This window comes from Paramisgurnus dabryanus, chromosome 4 (genome assembly GCF_030506205.2).
Source record: "Paramisgurnus dabryanus chromosome 4, PD_genome_1.1, whole genome shotgun sequence".
NCBI lineage: Eukaryota > Metazoa > Chordata > Actinopteri > Cypriniformes > Cobitidae > Paramisgurnus > Paramisgurnus dabryanus.
Window position 1 is genome coordinate 36,980,507 of NC_133340.1, and position 13,252 is coordinate 36,993,758.

Here is a 13,252-nt window from a genome sequence, read left to right on the forward strand (position 1 = left end):
TTCCTCACCTGTTTAGAGCATAGATACTGGAAGAGGCTTAGGAAAATAGGATCATGTTGTTTGCAGAGTTGTCTCTAGAGCAGAATTCCATTTGCTAAATATGTGATGACATCACTTTTTGTTGTACTTTTTAAAGTACATGTTAAAAATACATTTCACCAGAAAACCCAGGTACAAATACATGGTAAAAAGTGAAACGTTGAATCAACTCAAAAAATTACTTCAACTTTTTTTTTACTTTTTTAACTTAAAAGTATTTTAAGTATTATAAAATAAAAGTATTTTGTCGGTCTTAGTACAAGATATAACTAAAGAAGAGGCAAGTTTTAAATAGGAAAAATATAGAAAGTTTTTAGCGCGATGCTAATGGTCTAATTCAGATTCAATGGATTGTGCTAAGCTATGCTAAAAGTGGTAGCGCCAGACCCGGAGAGTGACTGTCCCTTTAAACATATAAGTTGAATTTTTTTATTAAAACTTAAATAATTGATGTAATGTGTTAAGTTGGACCAACTTTTCACTTTTTACAGTGTAAAGTACACTTAAAAGAAGATTTGTAGTACATTATTTTATGTGCTAAATAAAAGTATAAAAGTTCTACACTATAAATATACTAATTAAAGTATATGTACTGTAAAAAATTTTCACTTACATTTTTTATTATAATCAATAAGTCATTTTCAATTTTTTATCTTGACTAGTAATGTTGCTATAACTAATGAAATAAAGTTGAATTAGCTTAACTTATTTTTATTCAGTTACAGCAACTTAGTTTACAACAAAACAATTTTACTTGAAGAATACGCATTTTAACATTTATTTGGCATTTCACGACAAACAAACAAATGTATCCATTAACTCATGTGACACAGTTCAATATCTTGTTAATTATATCAGTAGTAAGTTGTACAATTGATTTACAAATGGTTGTTTCCTGAAAATGACCCATTTACTGTACTTAAGCCTAGAGCGGTCTGTAATACACTTAAAACACAGCTAAATCAAGTCTCATCACAGTCTGTACTTGCACAATAACAGTTCACTTTTTAAAGGCCTGTTGTGATCTATGCATTTCTACGTCACTCATTCATCATTATTGCCCCATTAATGGCAGTGAAAGCTTTACCATGTTAACAGTGGCATGTCATTGCACTGAGCAGGCCAGTCAATGGAAGTTCAAAATGTCAGATGTCTGTAGTAAAGGCCAGATCTGCATGGATGCTACATCATGATGCAGTCAATGCGTCCACCCTCAGGCCAGAGATGACCCACAGACGATGAATCTGTCTCATACACTGTAGGCATTAAAGTACTTTAGCTGAGCTGCTCTTCATAGCTGATGCTTTTATACATATTTGCGGGCAGATAAGAGAATAGTATAGCAATTGTATGGAATTTTGATCCTTTTTTGACCTCAGTTGTCCTTCATTCCTGGAGTTCAAAAGGGAAATGACAGACTTCCCAGCTGGCTCTTCCCCGGTAGGGCTGCCACTTGCTGAGCTCGGCTCCCTAACATTGGACCTGGATGGGTTAAAAATAACCCAGGGCTGGATCCTGGATAGGCAGACATTCGGCCTGATATAGCAATGGGAGACACATTTACTGCCACAGTTGTTGATCCCACAGACAGGCGGGAAGACGAGGGACAGAAGAAGAGGAGTACAGAGAGTCATTGATGTTCACAGAAAAACAGGACAAGGATTGGAGGGAGCAAATAAGAGATGATGTTAGCCAAAAGAAGACATGAAATTTGGGGGGATTTGCATTAGCTGGATAGATGCTCTTATGGTGATAATTGAATGGTCTCCTGGTTTCCACCTGAAGACTAAGGATAATGCAAAGCCATAAAGCTAAGTGCATGAAAGCACATTGGTAGCAATCTGAAGAGGAGTTATTTGATGTTCAGAGATTGGTTATTGTTGGAAAAGACTCAGCGAGTGCATTATCTCACAGAGGGTCCATCACTGATGTAAAGAGCAGTTTGATTTTTGTGTAAAAGCTTTGGAGTAGATTTTACAATGGGCAATGCAGCAATGTGTAAGGCATGCAGTTCAGATAAAGGCCTGCGGACCATTGGAAGTGATCCATACCTGGACCATTACTACTGCTCTGTGGAGGACATTCTGGTAAGGTCAAAAAGCTCTAGAATTGGTAAAGCTGTGTATTTCAAATGCAGCAGACATTTTTCAACTTTGTGTCACCCACATGAATGCCAGGGCTCAATATGTTAACGCATGGACTGTAAATGCAGGATGACTACTTTAGCAGTTTTGTATACTCTTAAAAAGTGCTGGGTTGTTGTTACTCAACCATGGGTCGAAACAACCCAGCAGTGTGTTCTTCTGTCCAAAATTGATCCAGCCCTGGGTTTAAAACAAAAACATTTTGGGGTGTACTGTGCATTGCCAATGTATAGGTCTTGTTGTGCGATGTTGGTTATTGAGGTGCCACGTGTTGGTGTGATCTCTTCACCCAGCCGTGGGAAAGGTCATTGTGTTGAAAAGCCTGTGGTGACCTGACACATTCATGTGTTACTCTCCACGTGACCACAGAGAGGCTGGTTTTCATGTAATCTTAAATACTGTACATCCACCAAACCTTTGAGTTCTATTTCAACCTATGAATTCATGCTTCAATTTAGGGATGCTTAACGATTAATCGCGATTAATCGTTAGCAGAATAAAAGTTTTTGTTTACATCATATATGTGTGTGAACTGTGTATAATAACTTTGTATAAATAAATGTACACACATGCATGTATATGTTTTAGAAATGTTTACCTGTGTATATACATTTGTATATTTATGTATAATTTATATTATATATAAATATAAATACATAATATATACTTTTTTTTCTTAAAATTATACATGAATGTGTTCATATTTATATATTGTAAGGAACGCTCAGGAATACTGGGATCCATTTTGCGGTGTTTATTTAAAACAAACCAATCAAGCAAACAAATCAGAACGTGAGGCAGAAGAGTAGTCAGGTATACAGGCAGGCAGATCAAAACACAGATAGACAATCCAATCCAGGCAAACTAAGCAAAAGGGCAGATCCAAAAGGCAGATAAACAGATAAGCAGGCAAATGGTCACAACAATAGGCAGTCAGAAATCACAATCAGAATAACGCTCGGTACGCAGGTAAACTGGCAATACTTCGCGCTAGCCTGAGGCTAGCTTGAAACTTAAATAGGGACAAACAGGAAACAGTCAGAGAAGCAGAGAGCGGCGCCACGTCAGTACTCCGGCGAGGGCTCCCTCTGGCGGCGTGGCTGTATGGACGTTACAGAATCCCCCCCTCTAGGAGCGCCTCCTGGCGCTCTACGGGGCCTTCCTCTAGGGCGTGGTGCAGGACGGTCAGGTCTGGCTCGATGGAACTCCTCGATGAGGTTGGGATCCAGAATGTCGTCCGAGGCTACCCAGGACCTTTCCTCAGGGCCATAGCCCTCCCAATCGACCAGATACTGGAGACGACCCCCGCGCCGCCTCGAGTCCAACAACTCCCTCACGGCGTATGCCGGTTCCCCGGCAACGTCGAGAGGGGGAGGTGGCTCAGGAGGCTCGGCGTTGGGGTCGTACTCAGCATGGTAAGGTTTTAGTAGGGAAACATGAAAAGAGGGAGAAATACGATAATTAACAGGCAGCTCTAACTGGTAAGTAACATCATTGATTTGTCTTATTATTCGGAAAGGTCCTACGTACCTCGGACTTAGTTTCTTAGACGGGAGCTGGAGTTTCAGATCCCGGGTGGAGAGCCAGACCCTCTGACCAGGCTGGTACGGGGGATGAGGACGTCTGTGACGGTTGGCATGGAATTCTTGGTTGCGGATCGCCCTCTGGAGTCTAACATGAGCGCTTTCCCAAACTTCTCCACTCCTCCTCATCCAGTCGTCAACGGCTGGAACATCCGAAGGCTCTCCTGACCAAGGGAACATGGGGGGTTGATAGCCGAGTACGCACTGGAAGGGGGTGAGATTGGTGGAGGAGTGTCTCAATGAGTTCTGTGCATACTCGGCCCAGGGAAGGAATTCTGACCAGCGGTGCTGTTCTCGGGTACAATAGGACCTCAGGTAGCGTCCAATCTCTTGATTTAACCTTTCAACTTGGCCATTAGACTGGGGATGATAACCAGATGTTAAGCTTACATTTATGTCCAGATTATTACAAAATGCTTTCCAAACCTGTGAGGTGAACTGGGTCCCACGGTCAGAGACGATGTCTTCGGGTATTCCATAGTTCCTGAACACATGGTGAAACATAGCTTCAGCGGTCTCCATGGCAGTGGGTAAGCCCTTGAGGGGTATAAGGCGGCAGGATTTAGAAAATCTATCAATAATGACTAGGATGGCTGTATAATTATTAGAACGTGGCAGATCAGTGATGAAGTCAATGCTGAGATGGGACCAGGGGCGTTGAGGTATGGGTAAGGGTTTAAGAAGACCGGAGGGCAAATCTTTAGGAGTTTTGGATTGAGCACACACTCTACAGGATTTCACAAATTGGGCTACATCATGATTCAGGGTGGGCCACCAGAAGGATGTTTGGACTAAAGCTGTGGTGCGGGTAATACCTGGGTGTCCTGAGCTGAGTGAGGTGTGTACCCATTGCATAATTCGAGGCCGCAGTGTTAGGGGAACGTAAGTTCTCTCAGGTGGGCATTCAGGCGGAACAGGGTCATTCAAGTGTTCTTGGGTGATTTCTTGCATGATGTCCCACGCTATAGGAGCAATGATAAGAGAAGGTGGTATGATAGGGACAGGTGAACGGTCAACAGGAGTGGGTTCATGGTATCTGGACAGAGCATCAGCTTTACCATTCTTGTGTCCGGGTCGGTAGGTGATTGAAAAATTGAAACGGGTGAAGAAAAGTGACCATCTTGCCTGGCGTGCATTCAATCTCTGAGCTCCCTTCACGTACTCGAGGTTTTTATGATCCGTCAGAATGACAATATGGTGCTTCGCACCCTCAAGCCAATGCCTCCATTCCTCCAGGGCTGCCTTTATCGAAAGAAGTTCCTTGTTGCCTATATCGTAGTTTCTCTCTGCCTGGGTGAGTTTTCTGGAATAGTAAGCACAAGGGTATATCTTATTTTCTGGACCGTGACGTTGTGACAGAACAGCTCCTACTCCAGTATCCGACGCGTCGACCTCCACGATGAACTGTTTTTCAGGGTCAGGATGTTTCAGGATCGGGGCGGTGGTGAAACAGGTTTTTAGTTTCTGAAAGGCTTGCTCAGCTTGTGAGTTCCACAGAAGTTTTTTGGGTTTACCTCTCAGTAGGGATGTCAGGGGAGCTGCTACAGTACTGTAGTTGCGGATGAATCGACGGTAGAAGTTTGCAAATCCAAGGAAACGCTGCAAATCCTTAACAGTGCGGGGTGGAGGCCATTCGGTGACTGCCTTGACTTTGGTGGTGTCCATCTCAACACCCTGGGAACTAATATTATAGCCCAGGAAGTTAGTCTTCATGACATGAAACTCACATTTTTCTGCTTTGACGTATAACTTGTTCTGGAGGAGACGAGACAGGACTTCTTTAACATGGCAGACATGGTCCTCCATATTATTGGAATAAATTAAGATATCGTCAATGTAAGCAATAACATACTGGTTCAGGAGGTCCCGGAACACTTCATTGATGAATGACTGGAAGACGGCGGGAGAGTTAGATAGACCATACGGCATCACGAGGTATTCATAGTGCCCTCTAGTGGTGTGGAATGCAGTCTTCCATTCATCTCCTTCACGGATACGAACCAGATTGTAGGCACTACGTAAGTCCAGTTTGGTATAGATTTTGGCTTCCCTCAATTGTTCTAGGGCAGAAGGTACAAGAGGTAAAGGGTAGGGAAATTTTACAGTGATATTGTTCAAACCTCTATAGTCGATGCAAGGTCTCAGGCCACCATCCTTCTTCTCTACAAAAAAGAAGCCAGCTGCAGCAGGGGATGTGGAGATCCGAATAAAGCCGTTTTGTAGTGCTTCAGTGATGTAATCCTCCATGGCTCGGGTTTCAGGTTGAGACAGGGGATAAACTTTACATTTGGGAGGCATAGCATTAGGTAGAAGTTCAATAGCACAATCCCAAGGTCTATGTGGTGGTAATTCGGTTGCTTTGACTTTGCTAAACACTTCTGCATATTCAGAGTAGACATCAGGAATCATAACATTCTTACCAGTAGGGCTTTCAACATTGGTAGACAGACAGGGTTTGTGCTTCATATGGTTAATGCAGGTTTTCATACAACGAGATGACCATTGTAGAATCTCTCCTGTTCTCCAGTTTATCTTAGGATCGTGTGCGACTAGCCAGGGGTGTCCCAATATGATGTCATAACGAGGTGAAGAGATCACATACAAGGTAATAGTTTCGAGATGAAGTAGACCAACTTGAAGAGTGAGGGGAACAGTCTGGTGAGTAATACCTTTGCCGATGGGTACGTTGTTGACGGCAGAAATGCTTAATGGAGGTTGGCATGGGATGACAGGAATGAGAAATTTATTGACAACATCTTCATTAATGAAGTTTAGTGCAGAGCCAGAGTCAATTAATGCTGTGAATGACATGGTTATATTATCGTGGATGATCGTTACTGGTTGTGAACACATATCATAACAAGAAGGGAGGTTAAAGAATTGGTTTACCGTGTTGGTGTTGCGAGGTTTCTTGGATGGGCAGTTATCGATACGATGTCCAGGTTTCCCACAATAGAAACATAAGTTGTGCTCACGACGTCGTTGTCGTTCTGCCATGGTCAAAGGAGCGAACCCCATCTGCATTGGTTCTACAATGTCGTCATTATTTACAGCGGTATGGAACACTTTACTGGTGGCATATACAGGCCTAGTGGACGTTTTCAGTTTCGTTCTAGCAGGCACATTTCTCATCAGGTTATCAATGTGCACAGACAAAGTCACAAATTCAGAGAATGAAAGGTTCTCACCTTTACATGCCAGTTCTGCTTGAAGATCAACGTCCAGACTGTTCTGAAAAATATCCTTTAGCGATTTATCATTCCAACCACTTTGTGCTGCAAGCGTGCGAAATTCAATGGCATACTCTGCGACAGGACGATGGTTCTGGGACATATTAATGATCTGCGATGAAGCACTTCTTCCCCCCGCTGGATATTCAAACACTTCTTTAATTTGCTGTACAAAATAGGAGTAAGATGTGCGGATACGAGGATCGGTGTCCCAAACAGCGGAGGCCCACTCGACCGCTTTGCCAGTCAACAAAGAGAAAACTTTAGAACACCTCGCATTATCAGATAACTTATCACTCACATGATCTTGAAAATAAATATCCAGCTGACGAAGGAAGCCTCTCACGTGTTCCGCTGTACCATCAAACTTATCAGGTTCCGAAACGCTCATTCGTTTCACAGAGGTGGATGGTAATGCTTGAATATAGCCCGTGAGGTGTTCGTTGACGGCTTGAAGCCGTGTAAGCTGTTCCTGGTAGCCCTGCAAAAGCGTGCTTTGTTGTTTGTAAGCAGCCAATAGATTGGTTACTTCCGCTGGATCGATGGTAGGCGAAGTATTCTGTAAGGAACGCTCAGGAATACTGGGATCCATTTTGCGGTGTTTATTTAAAACAAACCAATCAAGCAAACAAATCAGAACGTGAGGCAGAAGAGTAGTCAGGTATACAGGCAGGCAGATCAAAACACAGATAGACAATCCAATCCAGGCAAACTAAGCAAAAGGGCAGATCCAAAAGGCAGATAAACAGATAAGCAGGCAAATGGTCACAACAATAGGCAGTCAGAAATCACAATCAGAATAACGCTCGGTACGCAGGTAAACTGGCAATACTTCGCGCTAGCCTGAGGCTAGCTTGAAACTTAAATAGGGACAAACAGGAAACAGTCAGAGAAGCAGAGAGCGGCGCCACGTCAGTACTCCGGCGAGGGCTCCCTCTGGCGGCGTGGCTGTATGGACGTTACAGATATATATATACATATTTATTATACACAGTTTACACACATATGTGATGTAAACAAAAACTTTTAATTTGCTAACGATTAATCACGATTAATTGTTTAGCATCCTTCAATTAAAATACTTCAGCTTTGTAGACTTGAAAAACTGTGTTATAAAGGTCTCTCTAATTTGAAAGTTTGATAACACTTTACAATAAGGTTGTATTTGTTAACATTAGGTAAAGCATTAGCTAACAATGAACAATACTGCTACATTATTTATCATAAATTTTGTGGATTCAAAACTCAGAAAAATGATGCTACTAACCAACAGCACTGCATTGTATCATTCAAAATTCACATTTTAAGTTTTGTAATGTTTTATGTAATACATTTTTTTGTGGGGGGGCATGAAAGGATGCACCATGCCCAAGGGGGGCCGCACGTCAAAAAAGTTTGATAACCACTGTCTTGGTTCATGTAAATTTGACTAATGTTTCCAAAGAAGCAAAAGTTGTAACTTTTAGCATTAGCTAATGCAACGTGATATGAACAATTGTATTGGCATGAATGAACTAACATTAAAGGGATACCGTAGTAAAATGATTGTGTCATCATTTACTCATTCTCATGATATTTTAAAACTGTATAACTTTCTTTGTTCTAATGTGAACATGTGGGAAGATATTTTGAGGAATGTTTGTAACCAGACCGATCACAAGCCCCATTCACTTCCATAGTTTTATTTTTTCTTCTCAAAATATCTTACCTCGTGTTCATTAGAACAAAGAAATATATACAGGTTTGTAACAACATGAGGGTGAGTAAATGATGACACAATTTTCATTTTTGGGTGAACTATCCCTTTAATAAAGATTATAAAGATAATAAATGGTGAAAACTATATTGCTCATTGTTAGTTCATGTTTCTGTAGCTAATACATTCACTAATATTAACAAAAACTTCTTTATTGTCAAGTTTTACATAAAGTATCACAATAAAGTATAAAAAATGCAGATTAGATATTAACACAGTGCATTTAATTACTGGATATATTGTCAATGTTTACTATGGTAATGTGTTCAGGTTTTGCTGGTCTAATAAAAGGGCTATGTTGATGAAACTTGAAACAGTACAAACAAGCGTTGTGATGTTTATGTGGTTTGTCACAAACGTGTTGGTGCATAATTGGACACATGCACATAATTGCACAAGGCTTTCTCTGTTTGTGTTTTGTTGTCAGCTGTCTTTCTGTGTGCTGTCTATACTTAGCAGTCATAGTCAAACACACATTTCCGATAAAATGCACCAACTCTCTGGCACATACATACACAGATAATTTTACTATAGGCCTACACCACCCCCAAGCTTACAGTTACTCAAATATGTTTAAAAACATAATTTACCAATTTAGGAGTCTTTATGTTACACTATGGGGTGGTTTCCTGGACAGGGCTTATCCTAGTACCAGACTTAAATGCATGTTTTAGCAGCCTTAATTTAAAAACATCTTAACATCAATATATTATATCAGTGCCAGTATTATGTGAGTATTGTTTTTTGTAAGGTATGTTTATAAAAAGTCCTGGATTAACTAAGCATTGTCCGGGAAACTGCCCCAGTATGTTTCACTATATTTCTGAGAACATTTTTGAGCATTTTAATCATTGATATCTGAAAAATACCTTATATCACTTTGATTAGGCTTAGAAGCTCACACTCTTAAAAATAAAAGTGCTTCACAATGCCATCGAAGAACCTTTTTTGGTAGAATGGTTCCATAAAGAACCTTTAACATCCGAAGAACCTTTCTCTTTCCAAAAAGGTTCTTTAGGTTATGAAATTATATGAAAGATATGTTTCTTCTGTGCCATCGCTGTGACAAACCTTTTGAGCACATTTATGTGTGGACCTGGCTGTGGTACTTCTGTAGATATTTATATAACTGTACATATCAACCAGAACAAATTTGTCCTCTGTAGTTAATATACTATATGCCATTGGTCTCCAACATGGTGCCCACAGGCACCAGGTTGCCCGCACAGAGTCTGTGAGTTGCCCGCCAAAGCACATTTTATTAATAGCCTCAACTTTAACATCTATATTTTTTTATATTAGCACACAAAAGGTTGGAGACCCTTGCTATCTGCCTTATTCAGTACGCCACCATGCTGATTTCAAACCAAGGTTGTGAGGGATGGACGTCCAGAGTGTGCGATTTAAACCTATTGTATAAATGTGCTGTTTTAGAATCATCTATCGACTTGTCAGTTTTACTGAGGTTGTTTTGTTGTTTTCTAATATTTTTCCTGTTTTTATTTCTGTAGTCGGACAGTAACACCAGCTTCCTGAGAGCAGCCCGGGCAGGTAACATCGAAAAGGTTCTAGAGTTCCTCAAGGGCGGACAGGATATTTCCACCTGCAACCAGGTAACTTCACATGCAATATTTTGACAAAATCATAATAAAATGAATACTGTAAGCTGTGTGTGAATTACTGTAGGTAGATTATACTTAAAAAAAATCTGCTTAATCTTTTCTGACCTCTTAAACACAAGTTAGAATGGATTTGATCAATGGTAAATGCAAATTTATGTTTATAATATATTACATTTGCTTTCTTTTTTCATTTACTGTGGACATCCATCAGATTTCTGTTTTCTACATTGTTTAGATTGGTTGTATAATTTTAAACTGTGCAGGCTCTTGTTAGGCTCTGATTGGCTAGGCTGAATATAGGCCATTGTTTTCAAAGCAGCAAGTGACCCTAAATTTTGACCCTGCCTGTGAAAACCCAATTTTTTTCACATAATGTACAGAACATTCTGTGAAAATATATCCTTGATATCTGTAATATTGACTGAGTAGGGCCATGTCTGCAATCAAAGACTGAAATCAATAATTTAAAACAAACTTTGATGCTCCTTATCTCATAAATAGATAATAAGAGTAGTCTGGATTTCACAGATAGGGTCACAATTGTTTTCCACCTCAAGAGATGTTTTGCATTAACTGCATGTTACCTGAAGTATGTACACTTTAGGCATTTGTGGACTCAATCCGCGTATGGAGGATATTTTCGATTACAAGAAATGCATTTCATTTATTTTTGTTTTAGCCAAATTCTATCCAGACAATAACAGAGATTTGTTTTACTTCTGATTCATCCAAAAAATCTTTATTGCTTTGTTGACATCGTCACCCTGCACTGTGAAATTCTTTCCATTTCAAAACAGTTCGCTTGTGTGTCTCCGACAGCTGTTCACACCCCGACCTTTTGTAACTTCTGCATATTTAAACACTCCTTCATACACACAACGCTGCTAATTTTATCCATACATTGTCCTGATGTAACCAGGCCTAACCGAACGCACTCCCAGCAGGATTTTGCACCAGTGATTGATCCAGCAAGGAGGTTAAAGCCACAGCCTTTAGTGTCTGTCACAAAAACAGTACCTAAGATTGCAAAGTGATATTTTATGCTCTGCACTGCTTTTACACAATAGCTGGCCTCCGTTACACTTACCAACTTACCATTAAAATGCATTGATTATGCCATATACTGTATATTGCAGTGAAATGCACCGCAGACAGAATACTTTCTGCTAACACTACCAAACTCATGAGTTTGAGTTATACACCGATGAAGGCTATATATAATCAGTATCGGCAGATACAAATCGTCCGATTGTTTAAAAGCATCCGATGGTCAGGGCAGAATATATTCACGAGCAAAAAAATGCATCAGAACGCTTTGTGATTATTTTGAATTGGTTGACAAAGACAACTGCATTGCAGTTTATACGCTCTGTACTTTTAGGATTTCACAACATAATTTGAAACAATGAGTAAAAACCAAGGGGCAACCTTCCGATCTCTCTAATGAAGCCAATACGGAAGTGATTTCATTGACTGGCCGCTCCAAAAGGGAGTCAATCCCCATAGACATCCATGTTAAAATGGCTATCTTTACACCAGAAAATAATATGTTAACAGCTGGGTAAAAAAAAATAGTTTTGGGTCTGTATAGCTAAGTTTGCCCTTCAGGACAACTGTGAGGGGGTGAATTTTTTTGTAACTCATCTGTTTAAATTATATTAAGCCTTAAAGTTCTGCATAATTAAGGGCGTGGCCACTTGAGTGATGGTTGAACAGCCACTGCTGTCACTAGAGTCGAGCTAGGCGGGTGTGGTTTCAGAAACCAGTCACCTTAGCTTCACCCACGTCCCGCCTTTTTACCCATTTTCGGATATCCGCGAGTGATGCGAGGTGACGCGCGTCCAAAATGCCGACAGCAGGCACCGCCTACTTTAAGCTTTAAAACGATCTTCAGAAACCTATGGGTGACGTCACGGACTAAGTCCATCTTTTTTTTACAGTCCACGGTAAAAAAACCTAAACTGTCATGCCCTATTGAAAGGGTTAAAACCCCTTTACGTATAATTGTGTAATAGGTTAAGTTTGACCTTGTTCTGATGTATAATAGCTTTTACTGTAACATTATCCAATATGATGTCATCAGGAGTCACCAGTAAAGGGGTCTGCCAGTACAACGGTGACTCTCTCTCTCTCTCTCTCTCTCTCTCTCTCTATCTATCTATCTATCTATCTATCTATCTATCTATCTATCTATCTATCTATCTATCTATCTATCTATCTATCTATCTATCTATCTATCTATCTATCTATCTATCTATCTATCTATCTATCTATCTCTGCTGTTCACTTTGAAAACGTGCTGTTGTGATCCTCTCTATGGCTGCGTTTACATTTTGCATTAACATGCGATCTCGGTGATCCGTTCACGCAGATCCGATCATTCGTATATCAGGACACGGCGAGTTTACATTTGTCACATAAATGTGGCTTCTGTATCTGGATGTGTGATCGGATTCCGTGCGGGGAGACGCGCGCTGGGTGGATAGCTGTCAATCAAAATGGGTACAGCTGTCTTTAGGCACAGGATTTAGGGTTTTCGCGCTAACCGCAATCCCGTATTGTACAGTGCTACTGAGAAGCCAACAGCAGAGAATAACTAGCAATCCCAACAACCGTGATGTTCACATTTTAAGCGTTATATTTTTTAGCTTTAAAAGCCTTATCTTTAAAAGCCTTATAGCGTCCGCACCGTGGATGAATGTCCTGTTTAACTTTACTTGAACTTGACTTTCACCCGCATGCTTTAAATCAACAACAAAATCCGCGTGAAACATGACCGACTCCACTGTTTTATTTTGCCTTAATAAAGGGCTTTTGGCTCTGCCTGAACTTATATGTATATTTATATTTTAACCATAAACTGTTGTTAGTTATGTTT

General features: G+C 40.4%; 1 protein-coding gene across 14 annotated transcripts in view; it reads left to right on the forward strand.

Moving 5' to 3' along the window:
- Positions 1 to 13,252, forward strand: part of LOC135735836 (uncharacterized) — an 83,564-nt gene that overhangs the window by 15,607 nt on the left and 54,705 nt on the right. For all 14 annotated transcript variants that reach the window (XM_065254428.1, XM_065254430.1, XM_065254438.1 and 11 more), the window contains exon 2: positions 10,264 to 10,365. In XM_065254428.1, coding sequence (XP_065110500.1) covers positions 10,264 to 10,365 — 102 coding nt within the window. The remainder of the gene's footprint in view (positions 1 to 10,263; positions 10,366 to 13,252) is intronic.